The 25,097-nt window shown below is 41.7% G+C and overlaps 1 protein-coding gene across 4 annotated transcripts in view; it reads left to right on the forward strand.

The window, feature by feature from the left end:
• The window catches only part of RC3H1 (ring finger and CCCH-type domains 1), an 86,914-nt gene that overhangs the window by 15,599 nt on the left and 46,218 nt on the right, over positions 1-25,097 (forward strand). For all 4 annotated transcript variants that reach the window (XM_089515984.1, XM_089515983.1, XM_089515982.1 and 1 more), the window contains 4 exons: positions 14,484-14,842; positions 17,620-17,740; positions 19,008-19,247; positions 24,384-24,559. In XM_089515984.1, the coding sequence (XP_089372110.1) occupies positions 14,612-14,842; positions 17,620-17,740; positions 19,008-19,247; positions 24,384-24,559 (768 nt within the window). In that variant the 5' untranslated portion in view covers positions 14,484-14,611. The remainder of the gene's footprint in view (positions 1-14,483; positions 14,843-17,619; positions 17,741-19,007; positions 19,248-24,383; positions 24,560-25,097) is intronic.

The raw sequence follows: 25,097 nt of genomic DNA on the forward strand, positions 1-25,097 counted from the left end.
CCTGGGCCTCCAGCTGCTGTACTTTCTCTTCTAAGAGGGCCACCAACTTGCTCTTAGTGCAGGTGAAGTTCCTCACATCTGTGGGCAAGAAGACAAACATCCCACAAGTGTTGCAGGTGACTGCTGCAGGTCCCTCAGTGTCCATACTGAGAAGTCTTAAGGAGGCACTGAACAAGACTGTGGGCTTCCCCTGCTAAATACCAGTGTAAAGAACCCCTGTGGGCCTGGCCTTTGTCCCAAACTCTGTTAACGAGCTCAATCAACTGGGACTCTAGTTATGTACAGAGCTCTTGGCTGCTAGCTAGTTCCAGAAGCAAGTCTCTGACTCACTTGCTCTGAGCAAGTCCCCACAAGCCCCTTAAGGGAGTAGTGAAACTGGTGGAAAAAGGTCTGGGACACATGGTTGTCAGAAAAACTTCCCTATTCCTTCAAGAATAGATTCAGACAATAAAACACACACACATTCATTGAGGATTGGTTTGCTTTTATTGATTATGTCAATAACAATATACAGTGCGCCTGCGTCATACGCAGGCACGCTTTACGCAGCTTTCAGCATACGCTGAAAGCCGCATGGGGAGGAAGGGCCGGCGTGTCCCATAAGGACGAATGGGGTGTGCGCCCATGACGTGCATGCACTGCCGCACCGCCACATGCACGAGCCCCATTCATTTAAATGGGGCTCGAGCATACGCGTTATTTGTTTTACTTGGGAGAGTCCGGAACAGATCACCCGCATAAACAAAGGGCACACTGTATCTCATTTTGCTCCACCTTCACACCAAGATGTTTTTTGGAAAGACATCTTGGACACTGACCACCTTACTGTGACAAAATGATCTATGGTTTCCCTTTTTGGATCTTTTTACAATTTTGAAAGAATGTATTATTGGGTGGAAATTCTTTTTACTCATTCCCAAGGTCTGTTATTTCTATTGTTTATAAGTTTGTTATTTGATAAAATTTAATAAAAATTAAAAAAAAATTACACAGTCAGCAAAAGGAAAAGGCACATATAAATGAGAGGAACTTGAACTCGTAGCACAACAAAGCAAATATGATATTATCGGCATTGCTGAAACCTGGTGGGATGAGTCTCATGGGTACAGTGCGCCCTTTGTTTATGCGGGGGATCCATTCTGGACTCCCCCGCATAAAACAAAAAATTCTTGAGGCTCATGCATGTGACAGTGTGGCGGCGCACATGAGCCTTGGGCGTGCGCCCCATTCGTCCCTATAGGACGTGCTGCCCCTTCCTCCCTGCGCGGCTTTCAGCATATGCTGAAAGCCGCATAAAGCGCGCCCATGTATGACACGGGCACACTGTATAACCTTTTAAAGAGAAAGGCCAAATAGGAAAGGAGTAGTAATAGTATTATATATCAGGGAAGTTTACACTTGTGACTTATCCAGGACTTATATCCTGGGACGCTAGGTGGATCACATCTAGATAAAAATTAAAGGGGAGGGAAACAACACAGATGTTATTGTGAGAGTCTACTACAGACTCCCAAGTCAAACTGAAGGTTGGATGATGCCTTCTAGAACAGATGTCAATACACTCAGAAAAGAGAGATGTGGTAGTGACGTCAACTGTCCTGATATTGGCTGGAAGCCAAACGCAGCCAAAACCTCAAGGTCTAGCAAATTTCTCACTTGCCTTGAAGGCAATTTCATGGTCCAAAAGGTGGAAGAGGCAACAAGGAAATCTGCTATTTTACATCTGATCCTAACCAACAGGGATGACCTGGTTAATGGGGTGCAAGTGGTGGAATCCTTAGGTGGGAAGGGAATGCTGTAGTGGTGGGATCTTAGGTGAAGATATAGTATATCTTGGTTTCAGTAAGGCCTTTGACAAGGTCCCCCATGACATTCTTGCAAACAAGCTAGTAAAATGTGGGTTAGACAATGCATCTGTTAAATGGATTAGTAGTTGGTTGACTGTCCGAATCCAAAAGATACTCAGCGATGCCTCTTCTTCATCCTGGAGAGAAGTAACCAGTGAGGTGCTACAGGGTTCTGTACTGGGCCCTGGCTTAATGAGACTACCTGTGAAAAGGATCTAGGAGTCTCAGTAGATAGATAAGAAACCTCTCCTCCTTCGTGGTTTTTGTGACTGACAAACATGGGAGATGAACAAGCTACTCACCTAGGAGGAGGGAGTGTCATGCTGGCAGGTGGGCCACAGGAACAGGCCAAATATTACTATAAGGAAGAGAGTAGGACTACTCCGCTGAAAGCAGCATCAGCAAAAGAGCAGTTGTCAATCCTTTAGTGTAAAACAAAGATCAAGGGTTTGGACCAAGTGACTGCTTTGCAGAGATCCTCTAAGGGAATCCCTTGTAGAGATGCAGAAAAGGAGGCCACAGCCCTTGTAGAATGACTGCAAATGCGAAGAGGGGGCGCCTTCCTGGCCAGCTTATAAACCAAGAAAATCAAGGACGCTCATTTGGAAAAATGGTTGCAATTATACAGGGAGTCCTTTATGTTGAAAAGAGTAGCAAATAAAAAGATGTGGGGAGGGGGCATGAAATTGAGCATTCTTGCCAATATAAAAGGCGAGGGCTTGCTTGACCTCAAGGGACTGTAAGGTCCTTTTGAAGGGGGTAATGGGCTTGCAACAAGGTAGAAAAGATGATGTCTTGGTTGACATGAAACGAAGAGACAATCTTGGGGAGAAATGAAATATCCAGGTGAAACACCACCTTATGAGGATGGAATTGGAAGTAAGGTGGCTCAAAGTCTAAGGCGCATCGATCTCCTGTGCATCATGCTGATGTAATGGCCAAAAGGAAGGCTACTTTCCATGTGAGAAGGCAGAGATTATAAACGTGGTTAAAGGCTCAAAAGGCTTCCTGGTAAGTTGAGCAAGAATGAGGTCAAATTGCCAAGAGGGAGTTGGTTCAATCTTTGGAGGGTGGAGATTCCTGTAACTCTTCAGGAAACTTTTGACGAAAGGGTGTTGAAAGTAGGAAGGCTTACCTAGGGCTTGGAAGTGCAGATATGGTCACCACATAGCAATGAATGGAAAAGGGAAAGGTTGCGATCAGCGAATGAACAAAAGATGAATTCAAGGATGTGTTGAATCTGTGCTCGGGATGGAGAAATATGTTGAGAAAGAAAGGATTGAATTGGCGCGACTTGTACCAATAAGAGCGTCGAGTTGCTTGATGCTGTGATGATAGTCTGAACCCACGAGGATAGAGGTGTCAGGGAAATAGTCTCCAGGCCATAAGGTTGAGGGTTTGGACATCTGGATGTTGAATTCAACCATCTGCCATTGTGAGGACATTAGAATGACTGCGATCCAAAACACACTGCAGAAATAATCTAGTTGGAGACTCCTCTAACTGCCCTAGCTCAGTGCTAGGGAATCCTGGGAATTGTAGTTTATTGTGGCACCAGAGCTCTGAAAGAGATGACTAAGTGTCTCACAAAACTACAGTTCCCAGAATTGCCTAGCATTGAGCCAGGGCAGTCTGGTGGTCTCAAACTGGATTATTTCTGCAGTGTGTTTTGGACCGATGAAGAAGAATGCTAGGATGCATGAGGCTTTCCATAGAATCCATAATCTTTGTCCATTCCCTGTAGAAAATATCCTAAATTGTGAATAAGTTGCATGGACAAAGATCCAACTCTGACTACGTAAGTTATAAAATTTACATACTTCATATCTACTAGCAGAAGGGGCAATGTCTGAACCAAATCATACCACGTCGAGATCCATCTGCTCCACTGTGTTCAGTTGGTGCAGTCTGTCCAGTGTGTGGTATTCCCACAAGATGATTCTCTGTTGACTGAGTTGTAGTTATAAATGTAATGAGGAATTTGTGATGTCTGCAAGGATAGAGTTCAATGAGTCAAAACAATAAATATTATGGAGCATGTGGATTTTCACAATGAGCCTACATTACAGGTAGGATGGGAGTGAAGAGATACCAGCATCTTCCCTATTCCACTTAGACAGCAAGGGTTAAGCTATGGCAGATAGTGGGAGTGTGGACATTCTCCATTTTGCCTTTAGAAGCCAGAGTGGAATCAAGCTGGGCCCAAGGGATCGACCAGTAACAAACCCCTTCTCTTGCTCATTTGAAGCCCTAGTTAGTGTATGTTCTGGGGGAGGACCCTGAGGTCTTCTTGGCAACTCCAGTTAGGGTTGAAACACTGGGTATTGACATCTGTTGCCTGTAGATACCAACCAAAGGAAGAACCAAATTACTTACTGCTTCCTGGTTCTTCCTGGTTCTTCAGTTTTATTCCACAATTGTCAAGTGGAAAAAGTTATGCATTGGGTGAAGGAAGCACAAGACTATTCTCCTTTGCAACACTTATATGGATGCAGTTTAGTGGTTGGTGGTAAAATATGTATAGCTGTCCCTACTTTTAGTGACTCCATTTCCCCCTCTCTGGTGAGCAACCCTGGCATTTCCACTAGGCACCAGCTGACACTGCTGAATGCCACCACTTTCTTACCTCTCTTGATACACAGCTCATCTACCAAATTCTTCTGCTATAATGCCCCTGTCTTATCACACTAGTCATAATGCAAGCTGCCTGTTCTAAGACTCATCCTTACACTCTTCCATCTCCATTGTGATGCAAATTATCATAGACCTAAGCCTGATCAAGGAAATACAGTGGGATCTTGTTATCCACTGGGGTTTAGTTCCAAGACCCTCTGTGGATAACAAAATCCATGGATGCTCAAGTCTCATTAAATACAATGACATAGTAAAATGGCATCCTTTATATAAAATGAAAAATCAGAGTTTGCTATTTGGAATTTATACTTTTTTCGAATATTTTCAAGCAGTGGATACTTGAAACCATGGATAAAAAAATCTGTGGATAAGGAGGGCTGACTGTAGTTGTGACCCAAATGCAATTGAGCATTGCTTTGCCTAATCTCTTTTCCATAAATAATGTGTGGTTCCTTATCATAAAAGACTGAACTCCTAGTCTATGATGGAAACATAATTAACAGAGATACTGTCATTTGGTGTTTGATTGAAGTTCATAAAAGATCTTGGACACCTGTTTTGTAATGAGTTATTTATCTCAGCTACTCTGTGACATCATTATGGAATTACTATTTGGAAATGTTACAGTATTTTAGCAATCTTTATTCCACTGCATTGGTGTGTGCTGATGGATCTGTGTTAAAATAAGAAGTATTACTATGTTAAATGAAGGGGTGAAGCAGACAGCCCACCAGGAGCAGCCAGAGACTGCTGCAGTCCTAAGCCAGCTGCTGCAGGGAAATGGATTGAATTGGCTCTTTTTTGATCCAGTCCAAAGGATTGGATCGCAGCATCAGAGTGGCTTCCAGCCACTTTGGGGAAGTGCATCATCTGAATGCCACACTCCCAAAGCAGCCAGAAGCCACTTCTTTTTGCCTGTGCATTTCAGGCCTAAGACTAAGTGTTACAACAATGGCATGTAATAAAATCCTCACTTTTCCCTGGGCAGAAAAAAAACAACACAAATAATAAATGGCATCTTGACCTGCAGCAAGCTTACTTCCTGACATGAACACACAAATGATCTCTCACTGTACACCAGGGGTAGGCAACCTGCGGCCCGCGGGCCGGATGCGGCCCGGCGAGGCCTTGGGACCGGCCCCAGCCTGGTCCTGCCGCCGATTGCCGCTGGGCCACGTCTCGCGCGAGGGGCATAGTGGGGCAATTGTCTATAGAAGCCTCAGAAACATGCATTTATCTTAACATTTTTTAAAAAATGAGCAAATTTTTTCGTGTGTCCTCCATTTTTTATTTAAAAAGTGCCCTCTACTTGAAAATTTTGTCCTACATTTGTCCCGGTTTATTTATTTATTTAATTTTTTAAAAAAATTATTTAATTATTTATTTTTTGGCTTCGGCCCCCCAGTTGTCTGAGGGACAGCAACCCGGCCCCCGGCTCAAAAGGGTTGCCTACCCCTGCTGTACACCAATGAGGTAGAGAAATAGTTTCGAGTGAGAGAAATTGGCTCAAAGATGACTGTTAAGAGTGGATAGTACAAGTTTTATTATTCAACATAATTTAGTAGAAAATTAATAGAAGAGAGAAAATAGATGTTTTAATAAAGGTCATTCAGCACCCCAGCAACCAAATGGCGTGGTACCGCTGTGCAGCAAAAAAGGAGCGCTTAGAAGCAGCTCCTGTTCGCTGCACAGCTGAAATGCAGCAAAGTGCTATAGGACAGTGTGGTTACATCGCAGCTGCGCAGCGTTATTTAGATGCTGCGCAGCTGCAACATCACCAACATGTGCAACGTGTAGGCGAGGCCACGCAATCATGGCGACCTACACATGTACTAGAGTTAGGGAGCATGCGGTTGGTGCGCACTCCCTAACCCTAGTATCACTAGGAGCACGATGAATTTGGGTGGTCTGTACCGCGCCTATAATGCCTCATTCCTCGTGGTCTAATTTAGCTTTGTGTATGATACAAGTTAAATCAACGGGGTATTAAAATATAGCCTTGCCTGATTTCCTTGCCAATTGGAATCCACGCTGTTTCTTTGTATTCTGACCTGACAACAGCAGCTTGTCCTGAGTACAGGTTATGAAAATAAAATACTTTGGCACCCTTCTTTAAGAAGGCGCATAGTTTGTCATGGTGCATACAGTCTATGGCTTTGCTATAATTTATGAAGCACAAGCTGAATTTAAAAAAAATATTTTTTGGTATACTCCATTTTGCAATGTATGTCTGCATTATGACTCCTAGTGCCTCTTCCTTCTCTGAACCTAGCTTGGATCTCTTGGATTTCTTGCTCCATATATTATTGGGATGTTTGTGTATGGGTTTATAATTGGGTGATGGCCCTGCTGGTATTGGATGCCACAGGTATTGTTTTCTCTTTGCCCCGGACACCCATACACAATTACATTCTTGTGGTAATCTTTTGTGAGTATCATAAAGAAAATTAGTTCATTAGTCTTTATGAGAAGAAAAGAAACATGACTTGCTCCCTGCCCTTAATTTTTCAATGCTGTTTTCAAAAGGATTAGCTGGTGAAAAAGAAAAGAAAAGAGAGAGAGAGAGAGAGAGAGAGAGAGAGAGAGAGAGAGAATGAAGGGGAGAAAGAAAGGGAAAAAAGGACCCTGGGCAGTAAATTAGCTGTACAGTATACACATGTATTTTGGCCTTGGAAAAGAGTAGTGAAAATGTGAATGAAGTAGTATGTTGTATATAGCAGTGGCTCAAGTGGTTAAGACGCTGACTCCGTTGATTGCAATATTGGCAGGTTGAGAGTTCAAGGCCTGGGTGCCTCATGATAGGATGAGCTCCCATCACTAGTCCCAGCCTCTGCCAACCTAGCAGTTCAAAAGCATGCAAATGCAAGTAGATAAATAGGTACCACTCCAGTGGGAAGGTAAACAGCATTCTGTACAATCATACTTGCCACATGATCACAGAGCAGTCTCTGACAACACTGGCTTTTCAGCTTAGTTACGGAAATGAGCACCACCCCCTATGGCCAGACACAACTTGACAACTTGTCAATGGGGAATAACTTTACCTTTAAAGATTAATAGTATTGAGACGTTTCAGTAAGAGGACATCTTAGGCCTGGTCCAGACGGGCCCTTTAGCACGTGCTTACAGACGCCCCGCAACCCTAGCACATATTTTGTATGTCAAAATGGTGGTGCCCTGTACAGATGGGCGCCGCCATTTTGATGTGATGGACGTTTTGTGTCCGCAAGTCGCAGCGCCATTATGACGTTGCGAGTGCACCATTGGTACACTGCGGTATCATAATGGCACCGCAAGAACAACCTGCTTTTTGTGGGTTCTTTTTGCTCCACGGGGAAGTCCTGTGGTCTGGAGGCTGCGGCTTCCCCATGGAGCAAAACCAAAAAACCTTTTTGGGCGGTCTGTACCGGGCCTTAGTTAACACATATAAATCTGCTTAATTTTAATTGTTTCAAATGTTGAAAGTTGTGAGTTAAACATAACTTCCCACAGCATGGTAATGGGGCTGTTACCCTGATGTTCATTTCACAGAGAGAGGAATGGATCACAGTTAAGTCATTATGAGCCACTTAACTTGAGCTTTGTTCTTTTCAGCCAATCATCTGGCTTGCATGTGGTTGCTTATTTGAATAGACAACCCTTTATAAGAATACATCAGGGGAAGGAGGCAGTGGCATTTCAAGGCAGGCAAGGAGCTTGGCTGTGTCATCTTAAAGTCAAACAATGGCAGCTACCATCCAGCAAGGTAGGAAAAAGAGTCAGGTGTGCCGAAGGCAACAACACAAGACCAAGAGAAGAACCAGAGGAGGGAAAACAGCTAGGAGACCTGCAAAACGTGGTCATGGAAAGAAACGCATTGCCAGAAGGCCTTCCAGGAAAATACCAAAGTTGCGATTTGACACTGTTCGAATGACTAGTGGGGCCCAGCACATCTTGCACTTCTGTGTGCATGACCTGTACAAAAAAGTGTCCCTAGCAGCTGAGCGTGTGAGGAAGAAAAAGCAACATGTCTCTGTCACCGTCTCAGATGTAAGAAATGCCCTGAAAAAGCTCATGCCAAGGTGGTATGACAGAAAGTCTGTATCCTCCTTCTGCAAGTGCCATTAAAGTGAAATCTCATCCCTTTCCCATGATAGGCTTGGAAACGACGGACACAAAGGGAAAGGGGGAAAACAGCCAGCTTGAGATAAAATCCAATACTTTGCCTGCCTGAAAAAACAACAACATTATCCTCAATTTTCCAAACAATCCTGTAATCTTTATAAGTCAACATCAATACCACGAACGACAGACTGGCATTCTGAATATCCTAACAAGTTCCTTATCATACTGCTGTTGCGCTGAATCAGGGAGATGGATTATTTGTGGTTGGAGGAAAATGACTGTCAGTTCTTGTGGAATATCAAGGACTCTGATCAGCCACTGTGGGGCATGTGAGATGTACCCTGAAGGCAGATATAGTGCCCTTTTCAATAAAACAGGATCTGTGCAGGAGAATTAATTTCTTGGTGTCCTGTGTGTGTCTGTGTGTGATAGTGTTTTATATTGGGTGAGCAGTATTGTTTTGTCTTTCAGAATTATCAGTTTACTATGGAGAATGATAACCCATGTAGGTTTTAAATGCTGAATTTGTTTAAATTAGAGTCTTCAAAGCTTGTCTGATACTTCCTGTTGTGTGCTTTAAATGAAAGCTAGCATGATCAAAAATAGAGCCTTACCTCAGTTAACAAAGCTTCTGATGAAGAAGCTCCTTCTTTCAATGTTTTTTTTACAGACACCTAGTTCCTCCCTTCGTCCTTGCCCTTTGTCAAACTAGAAGGGTTTTTTTAGTAACTTTGTCATTGGGAGGATGATGACAGAGGGCTGGAGAAACATAGGCTTTTTGCAGTCTGTTGATTTTGTTGATTTGCAACAGTGTGCTTGCATTAAACAATGCAATCAAGCTTCAGCTGTAAAAGAGTGGAATTCTAGTTTAGTGGAATCTCCTGTAGCCATATGTGCCTGACTACAACAGGCAAGGTAAGCAGCAGCTGCCTCCAGAATCCCTTTCTGAACATACATCGCAACATAGGGAGGAAAGGGGAGAACAGATGAGCCTTCCTAACAAGCTACCCCCAATATCTTTAAAAAGAAAAGAAAAAAATGATATGTAGATTTGGCTACCAAAATGGAAATCGGAAGAAAAGTGGAGGCTGGTGAAAGAAAAGAAAATCATCCTGGGAGGTGTTTTGGAAGAATCCTTCAAGTGATCTCTCGAAAGTTCAAAATATTTTTTATTTACTTATGCAAGGTTTGCCTGACCTGGGTGTTTCAATTCACATGTGCATACTATTAGTTTTTAACAAAAAGTTTGCTGAAACATGTTAAACTATTCCTATTTTTGTAGTTCAGGAACTTGTCTATATTCTTTTCTTGTTATTTCTACCTTTGGTACCGTTTATGTTAAAGAGGTAATGCACAGGAACACATCTGCTTTGTTAACCTAAGTTACATAGAGTAAGACAGCTTTTCAAATAGCCTGTTCTCAAGCCTATCAGTTATAAGAAACACCTTGAGTTGTGTCCAGAAACAGACCAGTAGCCATCAAAACTGTTGTAAACAGGGAGTTGTGTGATTTCTGTACCTAGCCCTGCTCAATAGCTGGGCCAGAGCAATCATGTCTAGTTGAAATTTCCAAGCCCTTTTCAAAAGCAGCTCCACATAGAGCGCATTACAGTTTCCTAAATGATATCAAACTAAGACATGGCCTGGTGCAACAAGAATAGACATAACTGGTGTATTAGTCTTTACACTGCAAAAACCTGGAAATCCCAAGATCAGGGCTGAATCCAGGAGCACACTCAAGCTGCAAAACTTAAGTCTTAAAGGGTAGTGTACGGAGATACATCCAAGCTTCCAAACACTGGTTTAGAAACAGAACATCTTCCTTGGATTTAAGTTGAAACATAGCAGCCAAATACCTGATAGTCTTCCTCTCCCATCCCTTTTCTTTGTGCTGCAGGACAAAGAAAAGAAAAAGAATCTTTCTGAGCAGCTGGTGGTTCAACTTATTAATAAGTTATTAGTCATTAAAGTAGTTTTATGAGGGAAACTAGACCAGTATTTGCACTCACATAGTCAAGCATTGTCAAAAAAATGAAGAACAACTTTTTAGTTACAGGGAGAGGTTACATTAAAGGGAAATGCCATTAAAAACTGTCGCCTTCGGAAAATTCTTATTCTTTGTTTTTGTTCTTTTAATGGCTTTGTAATTGACATTTTTTAATCTTTTTGGGAGGGGAAATGAAATTTATTTTTTTGACCTATGGGGGTGGAGGGCAAGGGGCCTCCAGATGTGTGGACAGGCCCTCCACAGGCCCTAGAGGTCATTTTGGAGCAAAAGAAAAAATTGGGGTGCCATGGGGGCACAAAAACAGCCTGGGAGAGCTACACTTGGTCCACCACTGGTTTATATCTATACACATGTAAATAACTGTGTGGTCAAGAATGAAAAGATTGCTTCCCTTAGTATTTCTGTTATTTTGTTTATGAAATTCATGAAGACAAATACATGATCAATTCATGTGTAAGATTGAGATCTCGGTGAATAAAAGGAGTCGTTGCTCCTTTAACTAGGAGTATGCTTCCACGCATCTACTAACTTGTTTAGTATAAAAGTCAGAACTGTTAATATGATGAAAATTCATTTTGCTATTCAGTCTGTCTAACTCACACCACTAGGCTACAATTTTTATGAGACATAATTACGCCTTCTGCATTTTTTTACAATTTATAAACAATTTATTGGATAGAAATTGGACTTGATGTTTGTTTGGTGTGTACTTGTGTCAGTAGCATATTTCTGCCTTGTCAGCACACTACTGAGAAATAAGTATCTTCTGTCCTTGTTCTTCATAATTTGCTCCACATTGAAAAGACAGTATTCAGTGAGGAGTATTGCTTCTTCTTTTGATTTAAAATTTCCCTCTGCACAGAATTGTGATCAAAATGGGGAGGGAGTTAATTGAAATATTAATTTTTTTAGCTAGATAGGTTTCCTGTAATAACACTATGGCCTGTTACAGACAGCCAAAATAAAGCTGCTTCGAGTCACAGTGGAAGTATGGCGTTTCAATGATGCATGCGTCCTAAGAGTCCAGAAGCCACACCAAAGCCATGTTCCAGTCCTTAGGGCTGAAGTGTGGCTTTGGTGCGACTTCTGGACTCTTAGGACGCATGCATCATTGAAACACCATACCTCCACTGTGACTCGAAGCAGCTTTATTTTGGCTGTCTGTAACAGACCTATATCTACTTTCAGTTTGAATGCTTCTTTAAGGATTTGTCAATTGTTTTGAAAACAGTTATACCAGAACTGGAGCTCAGACTTTCCCTAACAATTGCTAGCAAGTCTTTTAGGATTCTTATTACTTCTTCCAGACTCTTGTGTATATGGAGAAGATTCAGAATTTGTAAAAACTCTCATGTCTAGTTGTATTGGAGATTTTGAGGCTTGCATCTGTTGATCATAACGTTGATTATAACTTTATAATTGTTTTACTGAATACAGTTATAAAGTTATAATCAATGTTATGATCAACAAGTACAAAACAAAATGTGAATAATTTGTATTGTGACACTGGATGACAGAAGTCGTTTCAGCAGTACAAGACAAATGTTGGTATCTTTAATTACTGCAGACATGGTTAAGCAGCTTGTTCTTCCTAGACCACAATGTTGAAATTTATCCTGCACTCATAATTTTAAATAGTCTAAAAATTTAATTGTAATGCAAAATGTTAGTGTCACATGTTATATTTTTGAGCCGTTTGCTATCTGCACATGTGGCTCAAAAATATAATATGTGATATTAACATTTTGCATTACAATTAAATTCTTAGACTATTCAGAATGCTGGTTCGCTTGCCTGCTTTGCTGACACACTTTTGACACATCTCAAATGAGTTTATTTAGCCTCTGGAAGCCTAAAAAAGCTTTATGTGATTGGAAAAAAGATAGCTCTCTGTTATACTATGTGGTGTTCTGGTGTGTTTGTGCTAGTTGTTGTTATTAACTGCCTTGAGTTAACATTAGGAGGAACTTCCTGACAGTAAGTGGAACACACTCCCTCAGAATGTAGTGGAGTCTCCTTCTTTGGAGGTCTTTAAACAGAGGCTGGATGGCCATCTGTCGGGGATGATTTGATTACGAGTTCCTGCATGGCAGGGGGTGGAACTGGATGGCCCTTGTGGTCTCTTCCAATTCTATGATTCTATGACCCTGACTCATGGTGACCCTGTGGATGTGACATCTCTAATCCACCCATGTTCCCCACTGCTTTGCTTAGGTCTTGCATATTCAGGCCCCGTGACCTCCTTGATTGAATCTCCATCTGGTGTGGGGTCTTCCTCTTTTTCTACTACCTTCCAATTTCCCTAGTATTATTATCTTTTCTAATGACTCATGTCTTCTCATGATGCAGCCAAAATACAATAGCCTCCATTTCATCATCTGGGCTTCCAGGGAGAGTTCAGGCTCAATCTATTCTAGGACCTATTTATCTGTCTTTTTGGCTGTCCATGGTATCTTTAGCACTCTTCTCCTGCACCACATCTCAAATGAGTTTATTTTCTTTCAGTCGGCTTTCTTCACTGTCCACATCTGGCATCTGTACATGGTAGTGGAGAACATGATGCCTTGGACAATGCTAGTAGTGACATGCAAGTTTCCACGTTTTAACAGCCATTAGGATTTAGTAATATGACTTAAATGGAGACTTTTTGAATGAACTGTGTTCCTAATCCTCACCACCCCCATTTTAAAGTTGGTGAAGAAAGGGAGGAAAACAAGAAGGCACTGAGAACCCAAAAGGACTTTTTTTCCCTGCTGAGGTAAGAGAAGTATTTTTGAAGAGCATGTGACTAGGCCTGTATCTGCACTGCAGAAATAATGCAGTTTGACACCACTTTTAACTGCTATGGCTCAGTGCTGTGGAATTCTAAGAATTCTAGTTTTGTGAGATATTTTGCCTGTCAGAGAGCTCTGATTCCCCCACCAAACTATAATTCCCAGAATTCCATAACATTGAGGCATGGCAGTTAAAGTGGTGTCAAACTGCATTATTTCCACATTGTGGATGCAGCCAAGGTTGTTGTGGTTGCAACCGGAGCCCTAGAATATTGTCTTCCAATGGCAACCAGAGGAACATTTATGGAGGAGATGTCAAGCAAGGCCAACTCTACCTCTATTTCTACTGCACAAAGAACATTGAATCTTTTTTCCTCTGTGAATAATAAATAATGTTAGTAAATATCAGTTTCTGTAGAACTATATGACTAAGAACTGCTGGGTAGCTGGTCTCCAGATCCAAATTTTCAGATGAAAATTCTTATATAATGCCTTTTGTCTAAAATAATTCTGATGAACTATAACTGTTTCCAAACTATGCCAATGCCTTTTTTTTTGGATGGCAGATATAGTAGAAATGTTCAGATAAATTTAAGGCTCTGCATTTGTAGTGTGGGAGAGGTAGAGGATATTTCACACCATTTAGTTCATTGCAAGCTTTCAAAACCTCAAGGAAAGATTCTTGAGACAGATTTTGGCTTCTTTACAGGGTGAGACCTTGGAAGGCCACCCCTTGCAAAAATACTCAAAACCTTTTTTTTACCCTCAATGCCTTCTGGTAGTGTGGGGGATATTTTCGGCCCTCCATGGGACATTTCATGCCCAGGAATGGCCTTGTTTTGCAACAGGAAAAGACCTGGGGTCATGTCCTGTTCACTCTCATTTTTTAATGAAAGGCTCTTCTCGCCTAAAACCTAGACGTGGTGAAATACCTCACATAACTCCCAACGGCAATTTGGGAACAACTCCCCCCCCCCCAAAAAAAAATGATCCCTGGAGGCCATAAAAATGGCCCTAAAGAGTGCATGCATCCCATGGGTCATACTCTATTCCTCTCATTTAATGTAAAGCCTATGATTATAATAGCTAATTGTTTCTTTTTTTCCCCTCTTTCAGGTTATATTTCACACTATGTGCTGACTGTCTGTACTTACAGAAGATAATTTAAAACATTTTTTTCAAAAAAAAATTGATTCCAGTGGAATCTGCTTTAGATTTTGTCTTGTGAAGTAACACCTGAAGCAATGCCTGTACAAGCTCCACAATGGACGGATTTCCTCTCCTGCCCTATTTGCACACAAACGTTCGACGAAACAATCCGGAAGCCCATCAGCCTAGGCTGTGGCCACACGGTCTGCAAGATGTGCCTGAACAAGCTCCACCGGAAGGCATGCCCCTTTGACCAGACCACTATCAATACAGATATTGAGCACCTCCCTGTGAATTCAGCCTTGCTGCAGCTTGTGGGTGCTCAGGTAAGACTACCTTTGCTTTGATCTATTGGCCCTTCAGCTGGGGGCAGCAAGTGTAGGATTAATTTATTTTTTCCACTAGATTTGTTTACTGCAGGGTGAGCAAGCATATATTTACAAAATCATATGAAGGAAATGAATAAAATGAACAAATTTCCTTCTTATGAAGGAAATGAAGTCAATAGATTCAGCATAGTTTATTTTTTTATTTCTCAAATATACAGTGTGCCCGCGCCATTCGCAGATGCACTATACATGGCTTTCAGCTTACACTGAAGCCGCGCTGTAATACAAATAATGGTGTGTGCACCCATGACGCACGTGCCCTGCTGCGCCCAAGCCCCATTATATTCAACGGGGCTTGAGCATATGCATTATTCGCCTTATGCAAGGGGGTCCGGAAGAGATCCCCACATAAGGCAAGCGTCTACTGTATTATGATTTGGTATACTGAGGAAAAATGCAGTAAATAGCCACTAACGTGTAGACTTCACTTTTGCATATTTATTTTTATTTGGCTACAGTTCTTCATTGCAAGAAAAAATAGTTAAGACAGTTTGAGAGACCGCATCTCCCCATACAAACCTGCTAGAGCCCTAAGATCTTCAGGAGAAGGCTTTCTGTCACTCCTACCACCATCCCAGCCTTGCCTGGTGAGGCCATGAGAGAAAGCCTTCTCAGTGGCTGCTCTCAACCTCTGGAACTCCCTTCCCCAGAAGGCTAGACTGGCCCCCTCCCTGTTTGGCTTTCACCAGCAAGCAAAAACGTTTTTATTTAGGCAGTCATTTTAACATAATAATCATGACAGGGTGGTTTTATATGGGGTATGTGTTTTAGTTATATTTTAACTTTTTGTACGTTTTATGCTAATTTTATACTGTTTTAATTTAATTATTTTATTTTAAATTCTTACCATACATTTTAAAAATGTTTTTATCTTGTGAGCCACCTTTTGGTTCCTTTCTAGGAGAGAGGTGGCATAAAAATGAATAAAATAAAATAAAATAAAGATGCTTAGAAGCAGGTGGCAATATATTGTGTTGGACAGAACAGTGTGGAAACCATATGAAGGTGCAGAATTACTTTGTCCCAGTGGACTGCATCCTGTGCAAAGAGGGAGGTATACGTGCACACACTCTCTCCCCTTCCACTGTGTGCATGCATGTACATACATGCACATGCAGTGGCATCCCAATCCCTGGTGTCACCCAGTGCAGGGAGGACTGCTGGGCGAGCAGCAACGGCTCAAAGTGTGCACTTGTCCCTCTCCCTCACCATTGCTGCAAAACCAGAAGGGGCATGCTCAGGTATCTCCTTTTCTGCACCAGCAGAGGTCTCCACATGAGGAACCCTCAGCTGCCACACCAAAGCCGGAAGGAGTGCACTCAGCCCTTTCCTTTGCCTTGACAGTGGAGGTCTCCTCATTAATCTGCTGCTGGATCCAACAGGCTTCTTAAATAAGACTGGATTTCAAAAAAATGCAGTTGGTGTCATATTCCAAAAAGAGAGATGTAACACAAAAAATATTAGGATATCTTAATATCTATGATCTTAAACCAATAATCTTAAAATGAATCCTTTGGACTGTTAGGAACTATAATTGTGATATCAGGAAATCCTGGAGAAGAACACAGAAAGTATTCCAATTAATATTCTAAATAAGTAATGTTCTAAATAAATGCTAGAGTGATACTAAACAATGGAAGGTTTACATTGTACGCCAGTAGCTGTAATATGATTTGTAAATCTACAGTAATAGGATGTGTCAATCTACAGCACTATATAAATAAAGTTTAATAATAATAATTAATAATAATTTATTTCCCTCCTCAGGGCAACATTACAGTTTTTTAAAAAGATTATTTCTTTGCTTCATATTTCATTTCTCCTGTGAAATAATGTATATTATTGATTTACATGTTCATATACAAATAAGATAATTTAAGGCATTAATTTGAACCAAAAATAGCATTTAAGCAAATTTAAACAATGTTTTGAACTTTCTTCTGAATATTAAAAAGCATGCTCAAATAAATTTTCAAAGAAGGCTACCTGGTGGTTGTTCTGATTTTGTAAGAATATTAAATGATTTGTCTTGTGGTGCACAGAGGAAATTTTATAGTCTCAGCAGTATTTGATAGAGTTACTGTAAAAGTTTATAGCCTAAATCCAATTGTGAGACTCAGAATAATTCACTGATTCAGTTGAATCAAGAGTTATATAAAATCCATTTAGCGGGTGTACTCTAGTTGGGAGTAGCAATGGCATTTAGACCAGAGAGTTTAATTTTTGTGTCATATTCTTAAAGTTTAAATATTTGTTTTTTCTTACATTAAATGTATGTACTGCAGTTAATTTTATGTTTATGCTATCCTGAGATTCTGCAGTTTAGGATAAACAACAAATATTTGGTTTAATAAAAAATAATAAAATACACTATTTTTATATTTGTGAAGAATTTTACAAGTAAATTACATTTTAATAAATCCAAAGAACAGTCACCCCTCCATTTTCACGGACTTGGAGTCCACATCCCTTGGAAATATGCAAGGGGCAAACAGAGGATGACATAATGGGTTGCGCACCCAAGGCGCATGCATGGCGGCACACACATAAGCACACCACCATTGGAGTAAATAGGGACTCTGATATTGGTGATTTTCCTTTTTTTGTGGGGGGGTCCAGAACATATCCCGTGTGAAAATGGAGGGGCGACTGTACGTGCTTCAAACTGACAATCTATTTTCCATTTTTGCAATTTACTTGCTGTATTTACAAAGGTGCCAGAACAGCAGCCAGTAACTCTACGCAGCGGGGCTGAAGATACCAAGCATTATGAAGAAGCCAAGAAATGTGTGGAAGACCTAGCCTTGTACCTTAAACCACTCAGCAGTGCAAGAGGTAAATTATATATAAGCCAGTTATATATAAGCCAAGCTCCTGCATTGTAACTCTCCACCATTATACTGCCCAGTTGAATGTTCAGTCCTGCTTTGCACAAAATACAGGCAAACGCCCTTAGTCATTCAGTGGCTGGGGAAGGGTGGAGGGCACTTGGGATCTATTCAGATGCTTTTTTTTTCAGCAAAGAGCAGCTGTCCTCCTCCTACATCTTCAGTTTATTTGTTGGAAATCTAGGTGGGAGGCAGCTGCTCTTTTGTCTGGCTGCCATGAGATGTTTCCCAAGTGCCCCACACTTTCCCGTGGTCACAGATTTGCCAGGGTAGCCCATGACTACTCCTTGCAGTGGGCTTGCAGGGTAGAGGAGGAGACGCATTGTGTGAGGAGCTACCAAATAGCTTTGTATATATTGGCCATGAGGAGACTTAAGAATGCATCAACAGTACCAACAGGCTGTTGTCTTTCAGACTGTTTTTGAAAAAGAGCCTGCCTATGTTTTGAGAGAAAGCCCTTCTCTTGGTCCCATCACCATCACAAGCACATCTGGGAAGGATACAGAAAAAAGTCTTCCCAATTGTTGTTCCTTGGTGGTGTGACACCTTCCCAGGGAAGTTATGGCCCCTCCCCATTCTCCTTTCACCAGACTTGCTTAACTGTTAATTGTCGTCATGGAAGAGTCTTTTAATAAGGTGTTTGTGCTTTACTATTTTATTGTTATATTTTAAAAACTTCAGTACTCTTTTAATACGATCAATTTTCAGTTGTTTTAATTCTTCTTTACTGTTATGATTGATTTTAGTTGTGTTCTGTTTTACTCTACATGAGCCATGTTGGATTTTACATGAGGGAAAGGCAGGATATAAATAAATACATAATTAGAAAGCAAAAAAACCTGAAAGCACTACTCAAACTCCCAACACTTTAATGTGGCTGATGTATTTTCCCTAATTGTAACCAATGAACTTTCTCCATTTGAGAAAATAGTCTGCTTTAATTAATGAAGCAAATTATACAATGTTTTAATATATAATATTCATAACTGACCAACTAAATCCTACTTGGAACACTTCTGGTTCCTTTGTAACCTTATTCATTCTGAGTTTGGGTATCTAGAGATGGGGTAGCCATAGACAACAACATTTTAAAGGTCATGAAGATCTTACTCCTGGAATATCCTTTCATTAATCAGCAAGAAATGAACTTAGCCTCACTGTATAACATTTGTCAAACTGAGAAATAACTCCTACTTTTTTCCCCCTTTGCAAAGGTGTGGGACTGAACAGCACCACTCAGAGTGTACTTAGTCGTCCCATGCAGCGGAAGCTTGTAACACTAGTCCACTGCCAACTAGTGGAGGAAGAAGGACGAATCAGGGCTATGCGTGCGGCACGTTCACTTGGTGAAAGAACTGTCACAGAGCTTATCCTTCAGCACCAGAATCCCCAACAACTCTCCTCCAACCTTTGGGCTGCAGTGAGAGCCAGGGGTTGCCAGTTCCTTGGGCCAGGTACATACCAGCCACACTGTGTGTTTTGATATGGTAGCAAGAATTAAAGGAAAAAGGAAAATGAGTAGTTTGTTGATTTAAATGGAATCGAACACAAAATGTCTGTTCCTTGTGAGATTTTAGCAGATCCAAAAAGTTCAAGGCATCTTTTAGTCTAACATTGAAACAATTATAAACACAGTTTAACAGCACCAGCAATAAAATAATTTCTAGCTGCCCTGCCACTTACCTCCCAAAGTTGAGTAAAGAATAACTGACAGGCCAGAATCTTGCAGTCTGTTTCCCCAGGGCAGTCTGTTTCCCCAGGGTTTCACCATGGCATGGCCCTGGTGGAGGGGTGCTTTTGAAGGTAAGGTACTCTTGGAAAGGTGGCTTATACAGTAGCCTGTCCCATGGCAGAAGCTGTTGTTGAGCTATCTTCCCAGAATACCTTAATTCTGAGGACGGGGACAGACACCTGGAAGCTATGCTTTGAGGCAAATGCTGCAGGACACAGGACAGCATATATTGTCAGCCCATCTTATACACTGATTTTTTATACACAGATTCAAGTATACACGGTTTGAAAATGTTCAAAAAAAGTATAAATTTCAAATATCAAACCTTGATTTTCCATTTTTATAAGGGACACCATTTTACTATGTCATATTTAATGGGACTTGAGCATACTCGGATTTTCCAGCGATGGAGGTGGAAACATCCTATAACATGGGTTGATTCCATCTCTTGCTCCGAAATAGGCAGGAAAAACAGACTTGAAGGAGTCGCCATCAGAGGGAGCAACCCCCACCAACCCTCAGTCTTTTTCCTGCCTCGCTCTGAGTAGGTTGTGTTTTTCTTTTTCTCCTCCTTCTTTGTCTTAAAGACTTTAATATTTCTTCTAATATTTCTTCTATTCTTTTTATATTCTCTCCTGCCTTGGCAGCTACCTGCAAAAACAGCTATGTTTTCTTTAGTCTTGCTCTATCCTTTTGACTTTCGTAACGGCTAAAACAAAGCCAGGCAGGGAGAGACAGTTCAGAAGCTGCTGTGTTGTGAGGCAACTAGGCCCAACTCCAGCATGAAAGAAGAAAAAGACAGCCCAGCCATGTCTGGCCGAACGGGCTGAAAGGCCAGAGAACCCAGCCGCAGCCGGAGGAGGGAGATCCCTCTGTCCTGGACCAGATGCACTCCACTGCAATCTCCAGCGCCGGCAAGGCATCTGTGCAGTGAGATGGACATCCTGAAAGGAATTGGTGCGATGGAGGAGGGAATATTCCCTGTCCTTAACCAAATGGCACCACACTGCAGTCACCAACCCCAGAAGGAACCAAACCCCAGTGTATAACAAGGGGCCACTGTATGAAGTTCCCAAGCGATATCATTTTCAATGACTGGATTCGCATAGCTTCCCCTTAGCTTAAATATATCATTATCACACAAAGATTTTGCACAATATCTCAACTGCCAGAGATTTTAAAATATTTTTAATGAGAACTGTCAACATCAGATTCTTGACTCCAAACATGCAATTTATTTATTTATTTATTTATTATGGTATTTATACCCCACTCTTCAGCCCTAAAGGCTATCAGCGTGGGTTACAATTATGATTTTTAATTAGACAGTTCCCTCCCCTCAAGCTTAGAATCTAAAAAGGCATGACAAAAGGAGAAGGAAATGGTGGTGGGGAAGGAGATAGGCCCGATGGCGTTGGGCCTGCCTTTTCACTCCCTCCCAGGCCGGATAGAGTCAGATGCCATGGAGGGAGGGCTCTTCTTAAGGATAGGCCGAATGGCGGCCCTGTTTTTTCACTCCTTCAAACAATGATTTCATGTTTAGCCAGCAGTTAAGCGCAATTGCTTTTGGCCAGAAAACAATATGTAAGCGACTATAAATTTGCTTATATTTCTACATTACCTTCTAACCAGCCAGTATAAAGTCCCTTCCATTTCAGGTTGAAACTTAACAATATTACTAGTTTATCCTGATGAAAAGCTATATTTGGCATAAAATGCATTGTGATTCTGCTGTGTCATATAGACTAAATGTTTGTTTGAATAAAACCAAAGGTTATCACGATTCTATTCAAGCAGCCGGATAGTGCAGTAGATGTCATATTTCATAGTGTGACCATGACATGACATAGAGGTTCTTCATCATGGTTTCTGTGACTCACACAAATAGGGTTACTTGTGCCTGTGCAGTTCCTTGTTTGTAACATTCTAGAGCTAGATAGAAGATAGTTTTTTGTAGGGTTTTCAGGCTATGTGGCCATGTTCTAGAAGAGTTTCTTCCTAATGTTTCACCAGCATCTGTGGCTGGCATGAAGATGCCAGCCACAGATGCTGGTGAAACATCTGGGAGAAACTCTTCTACAACATGGCCACATAGCCTGAAAAACCCACAAAAAAATATGGATGCCGTCCATGAAAGCCTTCAACTTCACACTAGATAGAAGACTTTGGCTGTGGCCTACCTAGCTCTAGCCAATCCTCTCCTTCAGCCTGAAACCCCCAGTGTTCATGCCGCAGCAGCTTCATAGGAACACTTCCGAGCTTTTACTTTTGCACCCTTTTCAATCAACGGACGGTTTTTGATCATTCTCTGTTTTGACTTTGGCTTTCTGCCTACTGTTTGGCTTTTCCACAGGTAGCCCTCCCCTTTGGGGCCTTGTTAGTCACAGTGCATGTACTCTCTGCATGGTCAGTCTCTTTGTCAGACCTCTCTTCCTCTGTGTTGTTCCCTGTCCCCAGTCAAAATGGGACCAGAGTTTCCAGCCTCCTCAGCCAGATCCAATATTTCCTTTTCCTGCTCTCCCCTATGAATCCTTGGCTATCATGACTCTGCTGTCCCTACTGATGATATTAGAACCTTTACCAGACAGATGGTTCGTATGGTGAATGCTCTCGAACTGAGCCACAGGCAACCAGATCCTGAGCCATCTGGGTACCTATGCCTGCCTCCATCCCTATACAACCATCCCTGCTCAAAGTGGCCAGCAGTCCTGGACCACTCTGTTCACTATTCACAGGGTAACCAGATGTCCTCTTTTCCCTGGACATGTGCTACATTATCTGTCCAGAAGGAATTCCCCTTCAAGATAAATATCCTCCTTCAGAAAGGCGCCATTGAAATCGTCCCTACGTCAGATATTTCAAAGAAATTTTTGTCCCACTATTTCATTCAGAGATCTCTGCCCAATTTTAGACCTCCAAGGAATCAATACCTACTTCCTCCCCAGGTGGTTTTGAATGATCATCCTCCCATCCATCCTCCTCCCCCTGTTACAACAAGGAGATTGGTTTGCTGCTTTGGATCCAAAAGATGTTTATTTTCATCTAGCACTCCGACCTCCAGCAGGCATTTCTTAGCTTTCACAGTGGGATGGTTGGCCTACTTGGCCTTTCTTCTGCCCCCAACCAAATGCATAATGGTTGTTATTGCTTATCTGAGACAACAGGGAGGCATTGTTTACCCCTACATCAATGACTGGCTGTTAGTCGTGAACTCCAGAACTGATTTACCCTTCATCTCCTCCAAGACATTGGCCTTGCACTCCATCTCATTCATGACCTCCCTTCTTATAAAATGCCCTTAAGAGGATAAGCAGTAGTCCTGCAGATCTCCATACCCTTTGCTCACCATATATAAGCTCTTCCTCTAAACTTTTTCCTCCTCTTGTACAGTGGATTATTGTGGCATCCCACTGCTCCTCTACACAGCTGTCCTACCAATATCAATGACAGTGCTTTCTTTCCTTTCTCTCTCCACTAGAAATCTCTCCCCAGGCTTGAATTCGACACATACATGCATTCCTCTTCTCCCTCTCTGCCCAGGGTTTGCTGACCTCCTCCTCTAATGAGCAGCCATCTCTGCTTATTTGCAGGACCTGGGCAAACCCTCCTGTTTTCAACATCACATACTTAAGAAGCTCCTCAGCAGATACAGAAATCTGTATCCCCTGACTATGGGACCCACTCCATCCTGACATTTGGACCTGGTTCTGTCCCAACTTATGGGTCAACTGTTTGAACCTCTCACAGCATCTGTCATTCAGCTCTTAACCTGGAAAACTGGATTTCTAGTGGCCATAATGTCAGGAAGGTGAGCTGGCGAACTTTGTGCTCTCCGTATGCAGTGCACACCTCCCATGATTGCAGTTCCACCACCACCATCCCAACATCCCTTTTTACCTAAAGTTGTTTCTGCATTTTATCTTACTCAGGATATTGTCCTCTCAGCCCTGATGCAGAATCCCTCCATAAACTTTGAGAGGACTTTTCACTCTCTTGACCTCGGTGTGCCCTTGCCATTTTACATGGACCAAATGGCATCATTTTGTTCCTCTTCCATACTCTTTGTCTGTTATTTGTCCCATAAGAAAGATGTAACTGTTTCATCCCAATGCTTTTGTAAATGAACTCTCTTCCACCATTTCCCTCTCTTATAATCTGGCAAGGAAGGATTCCCTGTCTTGGATTCATGACCAAGCCACTAGGAACATGGCTACATCCTCCACCTTTTTACAAGACATCCCACTGGAAGACGTTTGTAGGCCAACCACCTGGTTGCAGCCTTTGACTTTCGTCTCTCATTATAGAATCTATGCACGCTTCAGTACTGATGTCACCTTTGGGAGGGCTCTTCCACTTCTGGTGAGTAGCTTGTTAGTCTCCCACTTGTGTGAGTTACAGAGACCACAATGAAGAAGGACATATTGCTTATCTGTAACTGTAGTTCTTCGGGTAGTCATCTGTGAACTCACACAACCATATTCCATCTTCCCCTTGTTGTGTCCTCTCTGCCCTTGGTTCCACAGATGCCACTACAGTTACATCCACAAAACTGAGGGTTTCAAGTGGAACCTAAGGGATAGGATTGCCTGGAGGAGGGTGGGGTCATAACCAGAGTCTTCTATCTAACTCTAGAAGGTTCCATACGAGGCATGGTGCAGGCGTAAATAATCCAATTTGTGTAAGTTAACAGTTGATGCCTATGGTTACAGGTAAGAAACCTATATTTTCTGGAATTTGTAGTATAATCCCTAATGTGCATGTTTTATAAATCATTTTAGATGTAGTCAAAAGAGCACACTGTAATTCAAAGTGCTCTAAATCCCCAAATACTAATGCTGTTGATCTTTTAATTTTCTAGCAATGCAAGAGGAAGCCCTTAAATTAGTTCTTTTGGCTTTGGAAGATGGATCTGCTTTGTCTCGAAAGGTCTTGGTTCTGTTTGTGGTACAGAGGTTGGAACCACGATTTCCTCAGGCTTCTAAAACTAGCATTGGGCATGTTGTCCAGCTTCTTTACAGAGCCTCCTGTTTCAAGGTACAGAGCTTGAGGTGTTCTAGTAAGTTTATAGTGTGTTTGATCTAGATACTGAGCTGATTAAATCCAGAAAGATTTCTCCCTTTATTACGTCTATATGATTATATATATTTCATATTTCTTATTTATAACTATTTAGAAAGCTTCATACACAGAGGAGATTATTGTGTGGAATGTCTCTTAAGCAGGTAAACATATAACAGGGATAGCCAATAATAAGAATTGCTGCTAAATAAACCTTTATCTGATATCTTGGATTGCTGTTTTTAGTCAGACTAAACAGTATTGGAAAGTGGCTTTCTAACCACTGAAGAGCTGCCAAACCCTACTTGAAAATGACATGCTAGTATAGAATGTAGAAGGAGGAATATATAACCAAGGACAAGGATAACAAGAGCAGCCCAAACGTGTAAGGAAGATGTCAAGAAGGTTAAGACTTGTGAGATATACTAATAACGCAACAAAAAGGCTCACTTGTAAAAAGATAGGACGAAGGAACATCAGCAGTCTGAGATATGCAGATGACACTGTACTACTA

This window comes from Sceloporus occidentalis, unplaced genomic scaffold, assembly GCF_023333645.1.
Source record: "Sceloporus occidentalis isolate IW3139 unplaced genomic scaffold, rSceOcc1.0.p SCAF_3, whole genome shotgun sequence".
Taxonomy (NCBI): domain Eukaryota; kingdom Metazoa; phylum Chordata; class Lepidosauria; order Squamata; family Phrynosomatidae; genus Sceloporus; species Sceloporus occidentalis.